The sequence below is a fragment of the Pelodiscus sinensis genome, chromosome 15, assembly GCF_052426305.1.
Source record: "Pelodiscus sinensis isolate ZL-2025 chromosome 15, ASM5242630v1, whole genome shotgun sequence".
Lineage (NCBI taxonomy): Eukaryota > Metazoa > Chordata > Testudines > Trionychidae > Pelodiscus > Pelodiscus sinensis.
Window position 1 is genome coordinate 2,612,718 of NC_143066.1, and position 23,883 is coordinate 2,636,600.

The 23,883-nt window shown below is 44.0% G+C and overlaps 1 protein-coding gene across 5 annotated transcripts in view; it reads left to right on the forward strand.

The window, feature by feature from the left end:
* The window catches only part of IFT140 (intraflagellar transport 140), a 214,143-nt gene that overhangs the window by 73,638 nt on the left and 116,622 nt on the right, over positions 1–23,883 (forward strand). For all 5 annotated transcript variants that reach the window (XM_075898985.2, XM_075898987.2, XM_075898984.2 and 2 more), the window contains exons 10-13: positions 2,668–2,871; positions 4,403–4,475; positions 8,575–8,666; positions 14,307–14,434. In XM_075898985.2, the coding sequence (XP_075755100.2) occupies positions 2,668–2,871; positions 4,403–4,475; positions 8,575–8,666; positions 14,307–14,434 (497 nt within the window). The remainder of the gene's footprint in view (positions 1–2,667; positions 2,872–4,402; positions 4,476–8,574; positions 8,667–14,306; positions 14,435–23,883) is intronic.

Genomic DNA, 23,883 nt, shown 5'->3' on the forward strand with positions numbered 1-23,883 from the left:
TTTGAGCTAGGTAGGGTAATGAGGGCAAGCAGAGTTGCAAATGAAGCCCGGGATTTAAATATTCCACTCCTCGTGGAGTATTAATTTGAACTACCTCCTCCATGCCGCGTGTAGCTGCTGGCACGGAGTTCGAACTAAGGGGGATTTAAAAATGGCGGCGCCCAGGAACATGCAAATGAAGCCCGGGATATTTAAATCCCGGGCTTCATTTGCAACTCCACTTGCCCTCATTACCCTACCTAGCTCGAACTAACGAGCTAGTGTAGACATACCCGTGCTTTGGTGTCTGAGGCACCCCTGGCCCTACGCCCTCTCAGTTCCTTCTTACTACCCATGGTGGTTAGTTGGAGTGCCTTTTCTTGGTTAGCAAGGGCTAGTGGTTTTCATCTTTGGGCTTCATGCCTTAAGGCAGGGATGGGGAACCTACAGCCCATGGCTCGAGGAGTAACGGTAGTTCGGAATAGGAAGCCTAGTCCTAACTACCTAGTCCGTGCTGCGTGTAGCCGTGCGGCACAGAGTCCGCACTAACGGACATTTAAAAATGGCGGCGCCCGGCAAGATGCAAATGAAGCCCGGGAAATTCAAATCCTGGGCTTCATTTGCAACTCCGGTTGCCGACATTACCACCCTAGTTCGAACTAGGGTGGTAGTGTAGACATACCCCCACTGGGGACTCACTAGAGTCTGCTAGAGTTCTTTGAGAGGGTCAACAAATATGTGGATGGGGGGATCCAGTGGATATAGTATACTTAGATTTCCAGAAAGCCTTTGACAAGGATCCTCACCAAAGGCTCTTAAGTAAAGTAAGTTATCATGGGATAAGAGGGAAAGTCCTTTTGTGGATTGATAACTGGTTAAAAGACAGAAAACAAAGGGTAGGAATAAATGGTAAGTTTTCCCAGTGGAGAAAGGTAACTAGTGGAGTCCCCCAAGGATCTATCCTGGGACCTGTCCTTTTCAACTTAGTTATAAATGATCTAGAGAAAGGGGTAAACAGTGAGGTGGCAAAATTTGCAGATGATACCAGACTGCTCAAGTTAGTTAAGACCAAAGCAGACTGTGAAGAGCTTCAAAAAGATCTCACAAAACTAGGAGATTGGGCAACAAAATGGCAAATTAAATTTAATGTTGATAATTGTAAAGTAATGCCCATTGGAAAAAATAATCCCAACTATACATACAATTTGATGGGGACTAATTTAGCTACAAGTACTCGAGAGAGATCTTGGAGTCATAGTGGATAGTTCTCTGAAAACATCCACTCGATGTGCAATGGCAGTCAAAAAAGCACATAGAATCATTAAAAAAGGGATAGAGACTAAGACAGAGAATATCGTATTGCTGCTATACAAAACCATGGTATGCCCACAACTTGAATACTGCAGACAGATGTGGTCGCCTCATCTCAAAAAAAGATATATTGTCATTGGAAAAGGTTCAGACAAGGGCAACAAAAATTATTAGGGATTTGGAATGAGTCCCATATGAAGAGAGATTAAAAAGACTTGGACTTTTCATCTTAGAAAAGAGGAGACTAAGAGGGGATATGATAGAGGTCTATAAAATCATGACTGGTATAGAAAAAGTGAATAAGGAGAAGTTATTTACTCATTCCCCCAATATCAGAACTAGGATTCGCCAAAAAAAATTAATAGGCAGCAGGTTTAAAACAAACAAAAGGAAGTTTTTCTTCACTCAGCGCACAGTCAACCTGTGGAACGCCTTGCCAGAGGATATGGTGAAGGACTTTAACATGGTTCAAAAAAGAGCTAGATAGATTCATGGAGGTTAGGTCCTTCAAAGGCATTTATCCAGGATGGGTAGGAATGGTGTCCCGAGCCTCTGTTTCTCTGGAGGTGGGTGACAGGTGAGGATTACTTGTTGTGTTTCCTCCCTCTGGGGTATCTGGTATTGGCCACTGTCAGCAGACAGGATACTGGGCTGGATGGACCATTGGTCTGACCTAGTATAGCCATTCCTATGTACTACTTTGAACTACTTTGAATTCTTGCACACAGTGGGCATATGCATCTTCAACTTTACAAAATTGGGTGCTAAAAAGTCAGCCTTAATAAATTAGAACTTATTTCATAGTGGACATGGCCCAAGAAAGACCTTGCACATGCACATCTTGGTTTTCTAGACACAAAGTATTAGCTATCTTGCTGAGTACCTTATCTCTCTCTATCAGCACTAACTGCAAGATTGTGCAAAGGTGGGTGGGATGAAAAGACATAAGAGATTAAAATAGGCTCTTCCATGTGCCCTTCTTCTTGGTGTATGTTCAATATGTTACGGGTGGCATGTGACTATGATTCGTCACTGAATTTAGTCTGCTGGTTGGATCATTAGCTTCCCCAGTTTGGGCCAGGTACTGACAGGGAGTACAACATGAACACTGATCCATGCATGCCCCTCCATGTACTGAAGGCATATGGGTGAACATGTAATTATAGTATGCACTAAAGAAGTGTGAGTGGATATGCAACCTCCTGACTATGAGTTCAGAAACTAGGATCTCATGTTGAATTTATATTAATCTGTATGTTGCATATGCTGCCTCCCCTCCCCCGAACACTAGCTGTAACTGAAGCCCTTGTGAATTACGTTTCAAAAATCTCTAATGAAAGTGTTTTGGACTTTTCTCACTCTCTCTTCTGTGTGTAGTGGGGCTCCAGGAAAAACCTGCTGGCAGTGAACAACATCAGCTCTGTGGTGATCCTCCGAGAGCAGGCTATGTCATCTCATTTTCACCAGCAAGTGGCAGTAGTACAAGTGTCCCCAAATCTGTTTAATGTCACCTTCGTCAGTACAGAGAGCACACACAGCCTTCGCATTGATATGCATGTGAATGGAGTATTTGCCACTAAGGTAACTCACCGCCTCGCTGTCGTAGGCAGTTTCTTTTCTCACCAAAGACTCAATTACTTAACATTGTTTAATTATTTCAGACATGAAATCCAAGGTTTCCACTTAATTTATCTAACTCTTCTCACATATTCCCTTTGTTATATTTTAGTTGCTTATCTATTGTATAGTTGAGAGAATTTGTCTGTGCATGAGTCTGTCTGTCTGTGCAAGAGCTGTTCTTCCTCGTTTTTTTCAGGAAGAATGGCTCTTGTGTAAGAGAGGTTTTTTTGCACAAAAAGGAGCTGTCTAGCACAGCTCCTTTTTCCGCAAAAGCCTCTTGCGCAAAAGCGGCTGCTGATTAATTATGCAAACGAAGTGCAACGATATTCCACTCTGCGCTTCATTTGCATAAGCTTTTGCGGAAGAAGACTACAGTGTAGACGTAGCTATAGTCTGTTTGTTCAAGAACTCCTCCTTAACGGTAAGAGCTAGGACCACCAAATTTGGTCTGCAGTTTTCTCTTATCATGACATAAAGCAAGGGAAGGGTTTGGTTGTGCCAGGAAAACAAGATGTGTCTGGAATGGGATTGCTTCACATAAAACCATTCAGAAAAGAGACAGAATCACAAGGCAGGTGAAAGGGGCTGGCTGACGGCTTGTTCCTCCCTCCCATCTGGGACTGCCCCAGTCCCAAGTCTCCCACCTCCTGGTGCCCGTTAGGTAGGGTGGGGTGGGGGGTTGAAGCTCCACCACCTCCAGTTCATATGAGGACTTTGCTGACTGTACGCCCCTTCGCCAAGGAGCCAGGGGAAAGTGCACAGTTTGTTGCATTCCTCACTCTGATTGGTGGGCACAGGGGACAGACAAACCTGGACATGCCCCAGCTGGGGGACATGCACTCTTCCCCTGGCTGCGCCTACTGGAGCTCCAGTGGCCATGGAGAGGCACTTCTCACCTGGCCTCAATTCCTTTCTTCCTGGGGCAGCCTGCATACTGACCCCTCCTCCTCATCCTCACCCCAGCACATTGGTTGAAGTAAAGAAAACAAAAATTAATTGAGTTAAGGACCCGAGCAATTGAGATCTTATTTTGTGAAATAGAGAGCCATCTGCTGGCAAAAACTTGCAACATATCTACTGTATATTTGTGAGAGTAAAGCAAAAATTATTTGAGTTACGGGCTTGAGTAACACCAGGTAACTCTTCTAGTGCGATATATGTGTGTTAATGGAAAATAGCATCACAGTACAACAAACACATTCTAACTGAGCTGAGTTCTAGTCAGCACAATTATTCATGAATAGCTGTCTGGTTAATGACTTCTGGGCATTGGACAATCAAGCAAACATACAGATGGAGTATAAGGTGATGGCTGTGATAGAAAGTTTATTCCATTGTTTTTTCATGCTCAGAAATGAATATTGCATAGACTACATGAGATTTTAGCAGAATTAGTAGATTGGCACTAAATTTGGTTATAAATCATTGAGGGATTTCACGTATGTTTCCAGATGAAACTGAACAGTTTGTAACTTTTCTGTGGCTATTTCAGGATGCTGTAGTGTTCTGGAATGGGAAGCAAGTCACTGTCTTTGAATGCTCTGGAGCCTCTTTACGAAATGCAGGTAGGACTTCACAAGATGTAGCCCACTGGAGAGCATAATGGTGGATCCCTAAAATATACATTCACTGAACTCATGATAACTCTTAGGCTTTGATAATTATACTGCATTTCAGAACGTTACAAGAACTTCACAACACTCCTGTGAAGTGGGTGATATTCCAATTTTACAGAATAGGAAACTAAGGCATAAGAGGCGGACAGAGCCACAGTCATCTGAGTCAGTGACAAGAACAGAACTCAAATCCTGACTCCCAAACGTTTGTTCTAATCTTTAGCTGAAGCCCCTGAGTATAGAGTGAAATTTGATAGCTGAACCTCTCTACATTCTTATATATCTATGTATCATAAGTAGTATTAAGGCAGAGCAGGCAAGATCCAACCCACCAAGCCTTTGAATCCAGCCTGTCCTTCTGGGACTTTCAGGCAGGAAGCAGCCCCAGGCCACTCAAAGCATCTGGCTGCTCCTTGTGCCTATGCTCCATGTGCCTGTCTGCATTGCATGCTGGGGGGAGAGAAGGGGTTTCACACACTGCCGCCACCACCAGCACAGTCTCTAAGCCCTCTCCCCCAGCACACAGCACAGAGAGGCACATGGAGCAGCTAGCTGCTTTGTGGCAGGCAGCAGGCTTTCCTGAGGGTCCAACTGGGCTGCTGGCCGGAAGGCTCCTAGGTAAGTGCCTCCTGCCCAGAGCCTGCCTTTGGCATGCCACTTACTCCTGCATCCCAACTCCCTGCCCCAGGTCACCATGCAAACCCTCTGCACCTTCAGCTCCCTCTCCGTAACCTGCTCCTCCACCTCTACTCCACCCAGGCCAGAATCCTGTCCTACACCCACACCCCTTCCCAGACCCTACACCTCAATCCCCTGCTCCAAGTCTCAAAAAGTCCCTTTTTTCACCCAAACTCCCTCTCAGACCCTACATCCTCTCCTGCACTCCAGTCCCCTACCCTGAGCTCCCCTCTGCACCCAGCCTCCGTCCCAGACTTAACACCCCCCCACCATAGAAAAGTATGGCCCTTGATCACTTACTAAGATCTTGGAGTGGCCCTCCATCAAAAATTATTGCCCACCCCCTGTACTAAGGGAACTGAGCTGTAGTAGAAATTGATTTATACTTCCACTCTGTTAGGGGTCTTGGAAACATAGAAATGACAAGAGAGCTAGAATAGCTTGATTATACCTCAGAGATGCCTTCTTCACAGATTATAAACAAAACAAAAAATGCTAATTTAAATCAATTTAAAATGACACACACAAAACTCAAAGCCTCATGAAGTACTTTCCAGAGACAGTTCTTAATAAATCATAAATAAAATCCCTACCTAATTACATTTGCAAGTGCATTACAACTGTAGGACTTTATTTTTAATTATATTATAAAACAGTATTCGGTTTAAGGCTTGTGAGTGCTAGAAAACTGGAAACAGACTGGAGTGTCAGCGTTAACAAATAACGCCTGCTATCCATCACAAAACATTTCTGATCCCTTTATTTCTTTCATTTTTATAATTCCCTGAAAAGCTGCACTAAGAATGCATTGATCAGTTTAAAAAAAAAATACATAAAACCCACAAAATGGTTTCATTGCAAATTAATGTTCAAACATAGAAGTCCCCTGCCATGGTTACAGGACCAGCTGCCCTGCTTATTCCTTAATGGTCTCTATGAGTGCCTCAGGTGACAGACCTCAAGCCTTTACCTCCCCTGATGTAAAATTCAGCAATTCCTCTTTTAGACTGGGCCATGCCTACAGTATTCTGTGTATGAACTATACTTACCCTTTCTGTTTATTTCCTATACTGTGCTCACCACCATGCTATCTGAGCACCTTCTAAAGCTGGATATTCAACTGGGTTTGGAATCTATGGGTTCTCTCTTTGGAGTCTGTGACCAACAGCCTTCTTAAATGCCTACATGTTGTTTATTTTAATAGAAGGACAAAAGCATTTCAAGTAAAGGGATTTTAAAATGACAGTTTACATGCATGTCTTCATTCCGAAAGTCCTAGCATCCTGTGATGGTGCGATGGACCCGGCCGGGTCTGGGCACAGCTGAGGGCATCTGCTCAGGGTGAATTGCTGAAATTCGGAGTTCCGTACAGCCCCAGACTGGAGACCTTCCCAAACAGGCCACAAACCAGTCCCGCAGAGCACTTCAGCTGCCTGTCTGGCCAGCTAGAAGCCTCACGAGCAAAACCCCTCTGACACCCCAGCTCTCTCCGTGCTCCAAACAGCCCCGGGCCTACCACACAGGTGAGAGGTTATAGGGCCCAATCTCATCTACCCCGAGCGGGTTCTCCCGGTTCCAAGAAACTAGCCACAGGTCCCAATCAATTTACACTCTGGATCTTACCCATAAACCATGCTGAGCCAATCCTTTAGACTCTAAAATCTAAAAGTTTATTACTAAAAGAAAGAAAAGCATGAGATTAAGGTTGTTAAGATATCATGTATTACATGCATCAAATCTCCCAGTTTTCGATGCAGGCTCGCAGCAGAGATGTTATAACTGCTGACTTAAAAGTCTTTGGTGTACATCCTGTGTCAGGATGGGTTCACAGTTCTTTCCGGCTCGTGATTCCCTGCAAAGCTGCCTCTGGGGTCAGGAGCAAAACTGGATACCAAGATACAGCCTGCCGCATGGCCTTTTTATATCCCTTCCTGGTCTCTTCCAAGCTGGAGACAGTCACATGGTCAGTGGCCAGGTGTGTCTTTGGCCTTCAGAGGTCCATTGTTCCCTGGAGCTTTGCTCATTAGCATGTCCATGGGCTGAGCATTCCTCACCTGTTGCTCAGCCACAAATGGAGAAGTTTCCAGTATTGACACAGAATACATATTTATAACTCCACACACAGGTATTATACAAGTATGTGGTTAGCATATACAAAACCAGTAGAAGGAAAGCTTTCGTTTGACACCTCACATGTCCCCCTTTGTGTACACTTTGGGGCAAATACCCCTGCACGGGTGCAGCAGTGATCTGGCTGCTCCCTTTAAAATCCGGTAACGTGACAGATGGTGAGCTAGATAGATAGATCTAACTTCTTCAGACACCCTCAGGAGTTCTTTTTGTCAGTCTGTCCCCCACAAACTATTCCCCAACCACTACCTGCTTGCTGGAGAGAGATTTTTTTAAGTCTCTTTGACTTTTTCTGATTCCCGGGTGTGGATGATGCTATCAAAACTGGTTCTCTAAGTTGGCTGGAGCCAGAAGTTAGACTTTTGAAGGCCAGTACTTCTGACATTTTCTCTAAAGAATCTTCAGGTGTTTGCTGAGAAGTGGCTTATCTTGAGCTAGTCTTTCCTTCCTGCTTGTTTGTCCTTACAATCCTCCCTATTATTAAATTATACAATAACTATTCCAAGTGTCAGGTGAACGTGCAATATTCAGTTTGTTCCAGAGCCACTTCATTTCTGTGTTACCTTCATTTACAACTTCTCAATTGTAGTGAAATCATGGAAGGGTAAATCATCTGATCATAAAACTGGAGCTGGTCAATTTCCTCCTCTCTACCTCCTTCTTTCCACCCTTTGAAGTACCTCCTACCTGAATTACAATTTCATACTCGGGGGGTAGTTCCTGACAAAAAAAACAGCATAAAGAACAGATGAGGAGAAGGAGAGTGGTAAGTATTTTGGGCACTGCTATAGAGTAGTTGAAGAACAGTTTGTTGTGAATTGGAAATGACCTGTTTGTCATTTAATGAATTAGAGCTGAGGTCAGATTTACACTGCAGCTAAAGGTCGGCTTAACGTTCACAATTCCAGCTACAGAAAATAGTAGCTGGAGTCAATGTAGCTTAAACTGAGCTTTGACGCTGTCCTTACAGCAGCAAGTCAACAGGAGAAATGCTCACGTTAACTTCCCTTACTCCTCACAAGGAGTAGGAGTTTGGGCATCGATGGAGGTGGCTTCAATGTTCGATTTAGTGGGTCTTTACTAGACATGCTAAATCAAATGCCAGACAATGGACCGCTGCCACGTCGATCTTCTCTGTAGTCTAGAAATGGCCTTAGAGAGCTTTCTGGACAGAATGCTTTACTTTGATTGCATATAGCCATTTATTCTATTGATGGTGCTGTTCTTGTGAATGTTCCAGGCTCTTTCCTTTGTGATTCTCCAGTGCTGGCTATGCATGAAGAAAGCATTTACACAGTTGAGCCAAATCGGGTTCAGGTCCGCACCTGGCAAGTGAGTATTGCTGGCCCAAGGCTAGTGGAGCAGTGGGATAGTTAATAATACATTACTGAGGTGCTGGGTTCAAATTAGGATTCAAAGTCCATGGGAAGCTTACTTAGTGGATTTATCCTACTGCATGTAGTTGATCCACACTGTTTTTTCTTGTTTGGTTTCTCCTCCAGTGCCTGAGGCAAACCAAACCTAGATAGGGGTCACATATATTCTTATGGTTTAGGGTTCTGGCCCCACTGATTATTAAATAACTCCTTTCTTGTTCACCAGAGAAGGGCACTGACATGTCTGGTTGAGACTATTATCTCTCATCCTTCTTAGAGGTCAGGTGATATATCTATGACTGAAAAAATGCAGTTTGGGATTCAGTAAATGTAGCACCTCTGCCCATGGCATAGGAAGGAAAATGTGCTATTGAAAGTTTTGGCTGAACGACTTATGTCATTTTCTATATTATAAAACACCTAGCATATTTGAGCACTAATACAATCTAAATAATAAGAAACAAAACAACAATAGACAAAGGACTTTGTAAGGGCCAGATTTTTCAAAATGTGTCAAAATACGTGGGCACAAGCAGTTAAATGCACGTGTAAAATATAGTTGCAATCCTAGAATGGATACATATGCATGCAAATGGGCACAAGCTTCTGTAGTTAGAATTTCTGTGGATGTAACTGCATGTTTTGTGCAAACATGTACATGTTTATATCCCTGTGTAGATTTTGTGAGAACAATTTAGAAATTTGTTTTGCAAACTTTCATTCTAAAGTCTGTGGTGTTTTAAAAATCAGCCCCATGCCAGGTGATTTCTGGTGCACCTGGCATCTCTGCTGTCAGCCCTGTATCCGAGGATCCCAGGTGCAGGCTCTGTGCTTAGGGATCCCCACTGTGCCCAGTATCCCAGCTTCTTTGCCTGGGATCTGGGCATCTGTGCGTAGGGCTCTGTTGCCCCTGCACCAGGTCTCTGCTGCTGCCCAGCATCCCAGCTGGCAGTCCTGTGCCCAAGGCTCTGCTGCTGACCCTATTGTACTTGTTATGTGTTACAACTAGAAGATTTACCTGGAGTTGCTCGGGTCCTTAAATAAATGTTGTTCTTTAGGTGATGTCCCCGTGGGTGCTCCACATAAGATAATGGGTCATTCCTGGTGCCACAGAGTCAGCGTTTTTTTGCAGTAGGTAGCAGTCGGGCCACGTATGCTCACGCTGTTGGCTGCTTCACACGCGGCCCGACTCCGCCCTTCAATTCGTCTTCTACCACCCTCGGTTGTGGATGGAACCCTCCTGCTGCTTCAGGCTTCCTCTCCTCACAGGACTTTTCACTTTCCTCTGTTGATCTTTTGTCCTCCTGCAGCTATATTGACCTTTGCTACAGTCTTGCCACTTCAAAGAAAAAAAAAAGGGAACAGGACGAGCTGCTCCTTCAGCGAGGTACCGGCAGTGCCTCCGCTTTCAAGGAAGAAAAAGAAGAAACAAATTAACTGCTTGGATAACACACAAACACCAAGCCTTGCCACAGGCTGGCGGTTAGTTAAAGCAAGAATATCTGCCCCTACAGTGCAGCCCTCAACCACAAGTGTTAACAGTCTTTGCTATCCCATTCCTGGAGGAGTCGCACATGCCTCAGAAGTGCGACCATTGCCGCAGTTTAACAGCCAGGCCTAGAAAGGATCGGGAGCTCAGGCTCCGCTCGAGCAACTTAGAGGGAGGTCGCGGTATCACAAAGTTTGAGAACCCCTGCCATAACCAATTATTTTAATATAATTTTACTAACCAATCATAACAAAATTACCAACCATTCATACCCCACCACCTTAATTGATTTACACCTACCAAAATTATTTATAGAGCAGACAGAAACCAGACAGAGATCATACAGATAAACAGTAGGAAAGTGAGGGTATTTAACCGTAGAGTGCGGATTCCACAATCTCAACTATGGATAAGCAGTGTCTTGCCAGACAGAACGGTGTTACTTAAGTTTTCTTTACCCATCTTGAGATCTGTAGTGGCAGGCTATCAGGACAAAACCCTCTTCTCACAACCTGGTGTGACACTGTTTTAATGCGATTTAGATGGAATGTGAGTATGCGACTCTAGGCCTTACAGCTAATGACTGCTGCGCTTCAGTCTGTCTGCAGAGGAAAGCATTGGTTCAGGCCTACCACAGGCCTTCCAACATGGCTTCAGAAAAACCATATTGTTACAGTATGATGTACTTCCGAGGTAAATACAGTTTAAACTGGAACTCGTTTACCTGTTTTCTGCCAAACACGGGAAAATCATGATCTCACAGACCCAGGGTATGTGGCTTGTCTTTCATTTTGTTTTACGAAATGTATGACAGTTCCTCCATTTTTATTTTAACAGGAATCCCTATAATATCAAACATTGCAAACCAAACATACATTACAAGCCAACCATTTAACTATTTAGGATTTTACCCTTAACACCTTCGGCATCAAAGGGTTGTGATCTTTCCATACCTAGAGAATTGCCTAATAAAGGCCCACATGAGAATGGAGGCAACAGAAATGGTGTCAAAGACCAAAAGACTCTTCAATTACATGCATCTGATGAAGTGGGTCTTTGCCCACGAAAGCTTATGCTCCAACACTTCAGTTAGTCTATAAGGTGCCACAGGACTCCTTGCCACTTTTGCAGGTTCAGACTAACACGGCTCCCCCCGATACTTCAATTACTTAGGTCTCCTAATAAACAACCAGAAGTCAACTCTCAATCCGATTCAGAACTTGGAATTCATAGGGGCATGGCTTAGCTCAATATCAGCCAGAGCTTATTTACTGCAACAAAGATTTGATACACTACATGACCGAGTCACCATCTTACTGGCGAACCCCTCTAAAACTGTCCATACCTGCCTCCAGCTGATGGGCCACATGGTTGCCAGCACTTATGTGGTCCAGTATGCATGCCTACATTTCCATGCCTTCCAGTGTTCACTGGTGATGGTCTATAGACCATTGTGGCACCCATTGCATAAGCCGGTTATGGTGCTCAAGCAAAGACTGGTAGTCATCCACCCACAATTTGCTCTTTGGGGTCCCCTTTCTTCAACTGGGACCATCACTACAGATTACAATGGACACCTCACTGATAGGATGGGGTGCACATTTACACCAACAGTAGATACAGGGCAAATGATTACCCTATGAGGCCATGCTGCACATCAATCTATTCGAGCTCAGAACTGTCTAGAATGCATACAGATACTTTGCTTGATCATCACCAGTTGCACCGTTTGCATACTGGCGAACAATACTATCATCATGTTCTACATAAACAGACAGGGTGAAGCTCGCTCCTGATCCCTCTGTGCAGAGGGATTTTGGCTCTGGAACTGGTGTATTGAGCATGGGGTCTTTCTAAGAGCAGCATATTAACCAGGGGTCAACAACATCATGGTGGATGCTCTCAGCCGCAATTTTGACATAGACCACGAGTGGAAACTTCACCCAGAGGTGACAGACTCCATTTTTCACAGTTGGGACTTCTCAATGACAGATCGTGGGACTGGACAGGGGATAGCAGCGATGTATTCCTAATCCCATGAGAGAAACTGATTCACTATGCCTTCCCTCCCATACCATTGATTCACAGAATACTGCATAAGATCTGCTCAGACAGAGCTCGAGTCATCCTAGTGGCACCATCCTAGTCCAGACAGACATGTTTCCTGTACCTCCAGCGCATGTCCATCAAACCACTGTATCCTCTTCCACAAAGGCACAATCTTCTCTCCCACAATGTGGCCCCCATCCTAAGACCCTTCACCTTCAGGCTTGGCTCCTCTCTGGTTCCGCGGAGCTGAAGTGGGTTGCTCTGAGAAAGTAAGAACTGTCCTCCTACATAGCAAGAGGCAGTCTACAAGGAAAACTTTCCTGCAAAAACTCATCTTGGTGCCATCAGATGCACATCGACCCTGGAAAAGCTCCATTTCCTGTGGTACTCGATTACCTACATGTCTTGAAGAGTGGCGGCCTATCTATTTCCTCCGTTAAAGCACACTAGTGGCCATTGCAGCCTTCCATGACTGCATTGAGGGGTCATTGGTGTTCGCACATCTGGTCACTATGAGATTTCTTAGGGGACTCCAGAACCCTCCCTCCCCCCTCACAGGATCCCTCTGCCTTCATGGGACCTAAACTTGGTCCTTGAGACCCTTATGAGGCCTCCCTTCAAACCTATGGCCACATGCCCTCTCCTACTCCTCACAATGAAGGTGCTTTTTCTAGTGGCCTTCACCTCCACAAGAAGGGTCAGTGAGTTAGGAGCTCTAATGGTGGGTCTGCCATAAATGGTCTTTGCCAAAGACAAAGCGACTCTGAGACTGCATTGGACCTTTCTACCTAAAGTCAGTACCTGCTTCCACATCAATGAGCCCATAGTCCTACCTGCATTTTTTCCAACGCTATGTACATCTCCTACATGCGCCATGCTTCACACTCTGGATGTCAGAAGGGCTTTGGCTTTTTATATCAACAGGACTCAGACATTCTGCAAGTCCCCATGTCTGTTTGTCTCTATTGTAAACTACTCCAAGGGCAACCCAATTTCCACACAATGCATTTCCAAACTGACAGTAGGTTGCATGCTCCAGGGCCATTTCCTTCGAAACAAACCGCTAAGGACGGCGCTGAGAACACACTCCACCCATGCTACAGCAACATCCACAGCATTCCGCAGCAGTGTGCCTCTCAAAGACATTTACCAGGCAACTACGTGGTCATCCGACCGCACTTTTTCTAAGCATTACGCCATCATGCCTCCACTGGTGACAGATACAGCAGTGGCCATGGCAGTGTTATCTGCCACTATGAAGCAGTGACTCCGAGTCCCATGAGCCATCACAAGTACTGCTTTTTAGTCACCTTATATGAAGCACCCATGGGGACATTACCCAAAGAAGAAAAGGAAGTTACTCACCCTATGTAGTAATGACTGTTCTTCAAGGTGTGTGTCCCCGTGGGTGCTCCATGACCCTCCCTTGCTCCCCACTACTCTGAGTCTGCAATAGACGAGGAACAAAATGGGGAGGGTCAGGCCGCGTGCGAAATGGCCAGCTGCCAACAGCGCGAGCCACCTGCTGCGTATGTGTGGCCCAACTGCTAACTGCTACACAAAAGCTCCGACTCTGTGGCTCCTGGGATGACCTGTCACCTTACATGGAGCACCCACAGGGACACGCACCTTGAAGAACAGTCGTTACTACACAGGGTGAGTAACTTCCTTTTTTTCTTTATTTAAATCATTGTTCTGTGGTGAGGCTGAGGGGTTCAGTATGCAGGCTGCCCCAGAAAGAGAGAACAACCCCAGTGCTCTCTCACCACAGCAACTTGGAGCCAGGTGAGAAGCACCTGTCCATGACCACTACATCGTGCAGATCACAGGTTGGAAGACTTTGACAAAGGGATCCTCAGAAAGATCAGTTTTCCTTTGTTTTTTGTATAGTTGTTCCTAGATAGGGTAGTGTCAACAAATTGCTGTGATGCACTTATTACATTGGTGGTGGTGGTTGGGATAAAATGGAAGTGAGCTTGATGTACTAACTCAATTGAAAGAAAAACCTCCCTATTAGAAAGTTAACATTTAAAGTTGCTGCTGTCTCCCTCTCCTCAGGGTACTGTTAAACAGCTGCTGGTGTTCACTGAAGCAGAAGGAAATCCCTGCCTATTGGATGTCTGCGGGAATTTCCTGGCTGTGGGAACGGATCTTGCTCATTTTAAAATCTTTGATCTCTCTCGCAGGTATCAGTACGCATTTACAAGGGTCTCAGTCCATAGCTTAGGTTTCTATCTTTTTTTTTTTTTAATCCATATGGGAATTTTGTGCTGGTGAAAAATGCTAGACAGACAGCCCTAGAGACTGAATTCATGGGTACATCAAAGGCAGTAGAAGTGCAAGCTTTCTTGGGGCTATGTCTACACTGCACCTCTCTTGCACAAAAGCCTATGCAAATGAATATTAGCATATTGACATGCTTCATTTGCATAATTAATTAGGGGCTGTTTTGGCACAAGAGGCTTTTGCGCAAAAAGGAGCTGCGTAGATGGCTCCTTTTTGCGCAAAAACCCTCTCTTGCGTAAGAGCCGTTCTTCCTCATTTTTTCAGGAAGAACGGCTCTTGTGCAAGAGGGGTGTAGTGTAGACGTAGCCTGTGTGTCCATGCCCTGTAGAGGTTATCTTGGCCTATTCAGTCCTTGAATTCTTTAAAAACTATATTGCATCTCGACTTTTAGTATTTACAGAAAGAAGCTGAGGTTAGGAGACCCAGCCTTACCTAGTGAAGTTTATTGCCAGGTCAGTAGTATCTGATAAACCACTGTTATTTTATACACTGACCAGTCACTCTAGTGAGATGTCCTTTTTGTATTCTCACATTTCCAGGTCTGAGATTTGGGGTCAAAAGTAGTGGCTTCAGTGGTGTTACTGCTGCTTCTCCATGAGTTTGAATTCTCATTGAAGACTTGAACTCAACCCCTGAAAGCAAGAAATTCATGTATTCATGTAAACAACACCTATAGGCTACGTCTACACTGGCCCCTCTTCCGGAAGGGGCATGTAAATTTCAGCAGTCGTCGTAGGGAAATCCGCGGGGATTTAAATATCCCCCGCGGCATTTAAATAAAAATGTCCGCCGCTTTTTTCCGGTTTTTAAAAAAGCCGGAAAAGAGCGTCTAGACTGGCCCCGATCCTCCGGAAAAAGTGCCCTTTTCTGGAGGCTCTTATTCTTTGAAATAAGAATAAGAGCCTCCGGAAAAGGGCACTTTTTCCGGAGGATCGGGGCCAGTCTAGACGCTCTTTTCCGGCTTTTTTAAAAGCCGGAAAAAAGCGGCGGACATTTTTATTTAAATGCCGCGGGGGATATTTAAATCCCCCGCGGATTTCCCTACGACGACTCGTGAAATTTACATGCCCCTTCCGGAAGAGGGGCCAGTGTAGACGTAGCCATAGTGTATTCAGGGTTTTCTGATCTTCAGTGTTTGTGCCCATTAGCACTCCAGTAATCATGGTCATGATTTTGCTTGGTAGCAGAAAGTCCTCTACTTTTTTGGGGATAAATATAATGTTGTTAGTGGAGTGGAATTTGTAAGGCTTATTTCTTTTCTTCTAGAAGGAAGGGAAACTTGAAATAATTACCTTTTCCCCACAGTGATTCCCATCTGGGGTTGATACTCACGACATCATGGTTTGCCACTGTCATTCACTAGTCAAACCTTCTGAGCTACCTAATGGCTCATCGTGTAGCTTGATACTCTCTCATGTAAGAAGCCTGGCTTTAGGAACAGAAAAGGAAATTTCGCACCTCTCTCTGAGTTTTCAGAATGGAGAGAGGTAACTAGTCAGGATGTAAGCAACTAGTCGACCATCTGTTAAGCATAAGCTTATCAGATAGTCGAGTAGTGACTTGACTAGTTACTTCCCCCCCCACCCCACTTGCAAAGGGGGGAGCAGGAGCCAGTGCTGGGGGAAGCCATCTCCCCCCAGCACTGTCACATTGGAGGGGAGGGGGCAAGGGTGCAGCACAGAAATTGCGCGAGCGGGGACTGAAGCAGTTCCTGCTTGCACTGGTTCCCACTGCGGCCACTTCAGCCTCTGAAATGTACAAGAACTTTGCAGGGCTCTTGTATATTTCAAAAGTAGAAGTGTAGCAGGTAGCACGTGGTTCTTGTATATTTCAAAAGCAGAACCGCTCCCCCTGGTTCTCTCTGCAGCTGCTTCAAAGGCTGAAGCACCACAGTGGGAACATCGGGCCAGTGGGGACTGCTTGAGTCCCCGCTGGCCCCGTGATTCCTGTAACACCCTCCTCCTTGCTGCCTCTTTGAGAGGCAGCAAGGGGGGAGAACACGAGCCAGTGCTGGGGGGAGCTGGCTTAAAAGCTGGTTCCCCTCAGCACCGTCTCCAGGGTGCCACCTGCCCCCTCGCTCGCTGCCTCTATCAGAGGCAATTAGTAATAACAGTTACAAATAATATTCATCCAGTGTACTTAAATTAGACATAACACACCTTTACTTAGCAACTTAAAGAAACAGGGTTTAATAGACTCAGATTAAATATCACTCCTGAATTAAATCCACAGCATGCAGTTGAGTAAAATAAAGTACCCAATAAAGTATACAGTACTAAATGAAACTTTACTGGCATTTACACTGCCATGATCCCCCCCCCCCCACTCCGAGGATACACTGCTCTGGATTTCAGAACCCCAGACAGTTGTGTAGGCACACTTGAAGATCTGTAGCTTGAGTGGAGACATTGGGCAGATCACTCTGCCTCTCCTCAAACTCCTCAGTCTTTCTTCTAGTCTCCTTCCCATGTAGCACTTTCCTAAACAGCAGTCCCAGTTACTCACAGTTCCTTTACTGCAGGCCAATGAAGCTGCCAGGTGATATATGAACCTGATAGCAAAAATACTTGTAATGTGCTAGTCATAACTGAACTTTTCACAAGGTGTGCACAGACCCTCTCAATTGCAAAGGAGGGATGCCCCTGTGAAAAGCAATGATGTAGAGTCTAAAATATCACCCATTGGTCAAGAGATTCTGGTAAAACTAATTGAAGAGGTGCCATCTTCTGCTACTACAAGCGTGGGTACAATGGTCCCATGAAACTAGACTGTGTTGCAGAAGAGGATTTACAAGTCACCCACAAGTTCATTCAAGCAAGAAGGAAATTGGGCAACTTCAAAGAAGCCCAGTTAAGGAGCAAACTAGTGCTTCAAGAAAGACCACTAAGTCCTACTGACAGGTTGCTAATACCAAGAGGGTTTTGCCCCAAGGACTGGTTGAGCAGAGATAATGGGAGCTGGATCAAATAAAAGGCATTTATGCTCACAATCTCCTGGGCAGTGGTTCATAGGTCACCATTCTATACAAGACATTTTATAGTGCCTACCTTCATCACTTGCCCATCCAACCCTTAGATAATTTAAAAATCTGGGGGTTGAGTAATCAAAAATACCCAAATAAAGGATACTTGTCCATTCAGATTGAGTTCCTGCAGTCTATCATGGGAGTTCCCAAGAAGCTGGATACTTTAGTTCTAGTGTGTCCAGACCCCCGTGTCAAGAATAATGTCATAGTCTTGGTTGGAACCAAGAGCAGTCTGGTCCAGGGATATCCTTGCATCAGTACCTTGCCTATCCACCCAAAGATCTGTGAGGTTTATAAATGCTCCTAAGGAGACTCTCAATTTCTGGTAACGGTGCTAATAGGTATGGCAATATGTGGTACGCAAAGAAAAGAACTGTACACATACCACCTGGTACGTCCTGTCAAGTGACTGGGATCCCAAAGTTTCCTCTTCAGCCTACTGATCAGTGGATAAATTGGAGGAAATGTCTCTGCCTGCAGGATTTGTGGTCAGACCTGAGGTGCAAGCCACTACAATAGAGTCTGCTAGGAAGATCACAGTTACTGTTAGAAATTTTATCTACTCACAAAGTGATCATTTGGCTTGGGATAGTAATTGCCCAGTTGTTACCAGTTGATGTAGTACCTCAAATGCATGCTGCAGCTGTCAAGGGCAATACTAAAGTCTTGGTACCTGATTGTTTTGATTTTGGAGATTCCCCTATCTCTGAAGAATGGAAACAGCGCCTCTGCAGGAAAATGCTAGCACATGCTGACGTCTTCTCCCAAGATAAATGGGATATGGGCTGTGCGAAAAGTACTCTGCATGAGATCTATCTAACCTGATTCTCAACCTTTTCAAGAATGATCTTGCCACCTGGCTCCAGCTGATGTGGAGATGTTCAGTAACACCTACATGATTTGGTGGTTGGTGGAATAATTTCTGAGTCATGAAGCCCATATGCCTCTCCATTTATTGTGGTGAGGAAGAAGAATGGATCTGACAGAATGCGTAAAGATTAAGTGCACCGTCCCAGACCAATATACAATGCCGAGGATTGAGGATGTTCTTAACTGCTTACATAGACGTAAGTGGATATATTACCAAGTACCCATAAATAAGGGAGATAAAAACGACTGCTTTTATCTGTCCACTTGGATTTTACCAATTTGAGAGGATGCCCCAAGGCATTTGTACAGCTCCTGCTGTCTTTCAAAGATTAATGGAGCAAACAGTTGGAGACATGAAACTCCTGGAAGTCTTTGTCTATTTGGATAACCTAATTGTTTTTGGTCAGACTCTTGAAGAACATGAAGAGCAGTTGCTTAAAGTCCTTAATTGTTTAAAAGAGGAAGGTTAGAAACTCTCTTTGGACAAGTGTAAGGTTTGCCACTCTTTAGTCTCTTATCTGGGACAATGTCAGAGTAAGGTATTGCCACAGATCCATCAAAAATTGAAGCTGTCTCCACCTGTCCCAGGCCTCAGAACTTATCTGCCCTATGTTCATTTTTGGTTATTATAGATGCTTTGGGAAGGGATATTCCAGTATGATAAGACCACTCAATCAGTTGTTTCAGGGCTACTCACCATCACTTTACAAAAATGGCTCAAGACCTAAACCAACTGATAATATCTATTTCCATCCCTCTGAGCCGTTTGGGAAGCTGTGAAATAATCAGTGCAAGAAGTCCTGAGTTCAAATCCCAAACAAGCCTCCACTTGTAATGCTGGCAGACCCCAATCATCTGCAGGCAGAATTAAATCAGGGACCTCTGGAGCTTAATGCATGAGCGTAAGCTAAGTCTGAAGAGCAGACTCATTCTCTCTGTAAGTGGTCTCTTTGCCACTAGATGAATAGTACCACAACCAGCAGGGTGTGTGGGTTACACTGCTAAATGCAAAGTAATGCGTCCTGGAAAACATAATCCTAACTATACATATAAAATGATGGAAACTAAATTAACTGTTAGCAGTCAAAAGAGAGATCCCGGAGTCACTCTGGATAGTTCTTAAAACATCCAATCATTGTTCAGTGGTAGCCAATAAACCCAAAAGAATGTTGGGAATCATTAATACAGGGTTACAGAAAATATCACATAGTTTTTGTATAAATCCATGTTACACCCAGATCTTGAATACTCTGTGCAGATCTGGTCACCTGATCTCAAAAAAGATGTATTGGAATTGGAAAAGGTTCAGAAAAGTGAAACAAAAATTATTAGGCTGCTATCTGAGGAGAGATTAATAAGAGTGGGACTTTTCAACTTGGCAAAGAAATGACTAAGGGAGGATATGATAGAGGTCTATAAAATCATGATTGGTGTGGAGAAAATAAATAAGGAAAAGTTATTTATTCCTTTCCATAGCACAAGAACTAGAGGCCACCAAATGAAATTGATAGGTTGCAGATTTAAAACAAAAAGAAGTATTTCTTTACACAACACACAGTCAAATTGTGGAACTCCCTACCAGAGGATGTTATGAATACCAAGACTTTAATGGGGTTCAAAAAAGAACTAGATAAATTCACGGAGGATAAGTCCATCGATGGCTAGTAGCTAGGATGGGCAAGGATGGTGTCCCTAGCCTCTGATTGCCAGAACCTGGGAATGTGCGACAGGGGGTATAGATAACTTGATTCTGTTCTGTTAATTCATTCTTGGCATTGGCTACTGTCAGAAGACAGAATTCTGACCTAGATGGACCGTGGGTCTGATCCAGTATGGCCTTTCTTCTGTAACAAGCAATTCTTTTGGGAAGTGGGGGTGGAATCTGTGAAATTCTTTCTCAAGATGGTGGCTTCAATCTGTGAATCACTGTGGTTATATCTACACAGCAGCGTTACTTTGGAATAACCTCAGGCATTCCTGAGGCATATACCTCAGGCATATACCTACACAGCAAGTCCATTATTTCTAAATAAATTCATAAGAACATAAGAACGGCCACTGAGTCAGACCAAAGGACCATCCAGCCCAGTATCCTGTCTGCTTACAGTGGCCAATTCAAAATAACAGGCTTCTTACTCTGACTCCTGTAACCCTCATTGTATGAGGAGTAAAGGAAGTTGGGGGACGAGCGCTCTATTTCGAAATAACTGCTATGTAGACAGCACCAAAAGTCAAAATAAGCTATTTTGACTTAAGCTACACAATTAGCATAGCTCAAATTGTGTAGCTTATCTCGAGTTTAGCCCTGCTGTGTAGACATGCCCTTTGTGGATTGGGTCTTGAATGCAACTCTTTCTCTCCCGGTTTCCTTACTTGAAGAGTTTGGATATTTCTACTGCCAGCCTGTAAGTACAAGCATAAGAGGAATAGAAGGTGCTCAACTTTGGAATTCACTTCTATTGAATCAAAAGAGCCAAAGTTTGTTGACTTACGGGGCAGATATAAGGCTTATCTTTTCAAATGAACCTGTCCCGAGGTGAAGTGCTTGATTAAGTTCTGAAATGAGTGAGAGTTTCATTAATATTAGTCATATTGTTAAGTTGAAGTGTGCTTCTACTCTGACAAGAGACTGTCAGACGTACCTGTTGGGTATGTCTACACTGCAACACTAGCATTATTCCGAAATAACTTAGTCCGCATCAACACAGCAGGGAGTTATTTCAAAATAGCGTCAAAATACTGTCAAGCTGGAGGACTTCTTACTCCAACTCCTGTAGCCCTCATTGTACGAGGAATAAGGGAAGTCGGAGGAAGAGTGCTCTATTTTGAAATAAGTGCTATGCAGACACTTCCTATTTCGAAATAAGATACGCAATTGATATAGCTCAATTTGCGTAGCTTATTTCTAGTTAAGCCCTGCAGTGTAGATGCACCCCTTGATTCCACACTTAAGCTCCTTGGGTACGTCTACACTGGCATGCTTTTAAAAAAGTTTTCCATTAAAAGCATTTTCGGAAAAGCGCGTCTAGATTGGCAGGACGCTTTTCCGCAAAAGCACTTTTTGCGGAAAAGCGTCCGTGGCCAATCTAGACGCGCTTTTTTGCGGAAAACAAATCTCTGCTGTCTACACTGGCCCTTTTGTGCAAAAGTTTTTCGGAAAAAGACTTTTGCCCGAACGGGAGCAGCATAGTATTTCCGCAAAAGCACTGACAATCTTACTTGAGATCGTCAGTGCTTTTGCGGAAATTCAAACGGCCAGTGTAGACAGCTGGCAAGTTTTTTCCGGAAAAGCACCTGCTTTTCTGGAAAAAGTGGCCAGTCTAGACACAGCCAAAACTTCTGTATGTTCTGCTGATGGTTAGTGACAAACCCTGAAGAACCAAGAGGGCAAGTGAATTCTGTTTTTTTTTAATGTATTCTCAGCAGACTATTTTGCAAAAGTGAAGTCAGTCAAACCTGTGAATACCCATTAACAGCACTGGCATTGCACAGGTATCATGGAGGGCCTTATTTGTGCAGGGTGTCACTGTGACTTGCCATGCCTTTATTATTAATATTGATTTTGAAGAGTGAAAGAATCCATCCTAACTCTCAGATATCAGGCTGAATTTTTAGGGCTTAAAAAAAACTTGTTTATTGTAAAGTGAACGTATTTGCTCTGGAATTAACAAGAGACCATAAACTGTAGTACCCAAGAATGTTATTTTTCCATGTGAATTCAGAGGCAATGTCTTGTTTTCATTTCATAAATCTAAAAATAAATATTGTAACTTTTGTTAGCTATGACTGATAGAAAGTGTCCTCTCAGGCACAGAGTGAATGATATTACTGTGGCTGCTACAGTAGGAAGGATTGATTGGATATAGGGAGAAAAGTAGACACAAGTGTGAATGATTCAATCTCTTAGGGTATGTCTACACTACAGAGTTTTGTTGGAAAAATGTCAATTTTTCCGACAAAACTTGAGGAACATCCACACTGCAATTGCGTTCTTCCTCAAGAAAATCGAAAGAACAGAGGGGTTTTTCCGGCATTAGTAATCCTCATTCTACAAGGAAGAAGCCTTTTTGCAAAAGCACTCTTTCACAAAAAGGTGTGTATGGATGGGGAAGGGGGAGTTCTTTTGGAAGAAGATGAAAGAGGAAAAAGCACAGGTGCCCGCCCTGGTGGCCATTCTGTCCATTGCAATCACAGCTTAACATGTGAGAGAGCATCCATTCAATCTGGACACTCCCTTTCGAAAAAGTAGATTGTACTTTTTTTTTTTTTTTCAGTGTGGACATTCTCGTTCAGAAGAATTTTTTTCAGAAGATCTCTTCCAAAAAAAGCTTCTTCTGAAAGAAGCCTGCAGTCTAGATGTAGCTTTAGATTATATCTACATTAAGGCTATGTCTTTCTGGGATACCTCTGGTATCCCGGAAAAACTCTGCTGCATCCAGGGAATGCATCCGCTTTTTTGGATCAGTTCCTGAAAAAGTGGGTGCACTCTTTCAGAAGCCCTGTATTCCTCATTTTATGAGGAATAAGGGCTCTTCCGAAAGAGAAGGTTTTTCTCACCATTTGGCCCTGTGTAGATGGGCCAAATATCGGAAAAGCCTCTTCCAAAAAAAAATTGGAAAAAGGTACACAAATTGCGGTTAACAATTTGCATACCTTTTTCTGAAAATACCCTGCAGTGTAGACCTAGCCTAACTGGCAGCAGACTATGGGGCTGAGAATATAGTCCTATTTGGAGAGGGCTACATTAATATGAACTAGGATCCTTTCAGTTCGTGCCTGTATTCATGCTCCTGGAGTCCATACTGCAAGGCAGCATAGACAAGTCCTTAGGGTTGTGTCTAGACTGGCAAGTTTTTCTGCAAAATCAGCTGCTTTTGCGGAAAAACTTGCCAGCTATCTACACTGGCTGCTTGAATTTCCACAAGAACACTTACTTCCTACTGTAAGAAATCAGTGCTTCTTGCGGAAATACTGTGCTGCTCCCGTTCAGGCAAAAGCCCTCTTGTGCAAATCATTTGCGCAGGAGGGCCAGAGTAGACAGCACAGTACTATTTTGCGCAAAAGTGTGTCTAGATTGGCACGGACGCTTTTCCACAAAAAATGCTTTTGCAGAAAAGTGTCCGTGCCAATCTAGACGCTCTTTTCCGCAAATGCTTTTAACGAAAAGCTTTTCCGTTAAAAGCATTTGCGGAAAATCATGCCAGTCTAGACAGAGCCTAGGACTTTTCTACATGGAAGAACTGGCTAGCATTATAGTTATACTAGTAGAACGCCCCATGGGACAGGATAGTTATTCCACCTTAGAGATGCCAATGTCAGGTTTTTCTTGTTGATGTGGGAACACTGCACAACATTGAAGTTTACTCCTGCTGTGTTTAAGCCTCTAAAAGGGAAGCTAGAATCTGGGACCAAAGGTAGAAATTGTGAGAAGACCTCAAGGATTTGGATGCTCAG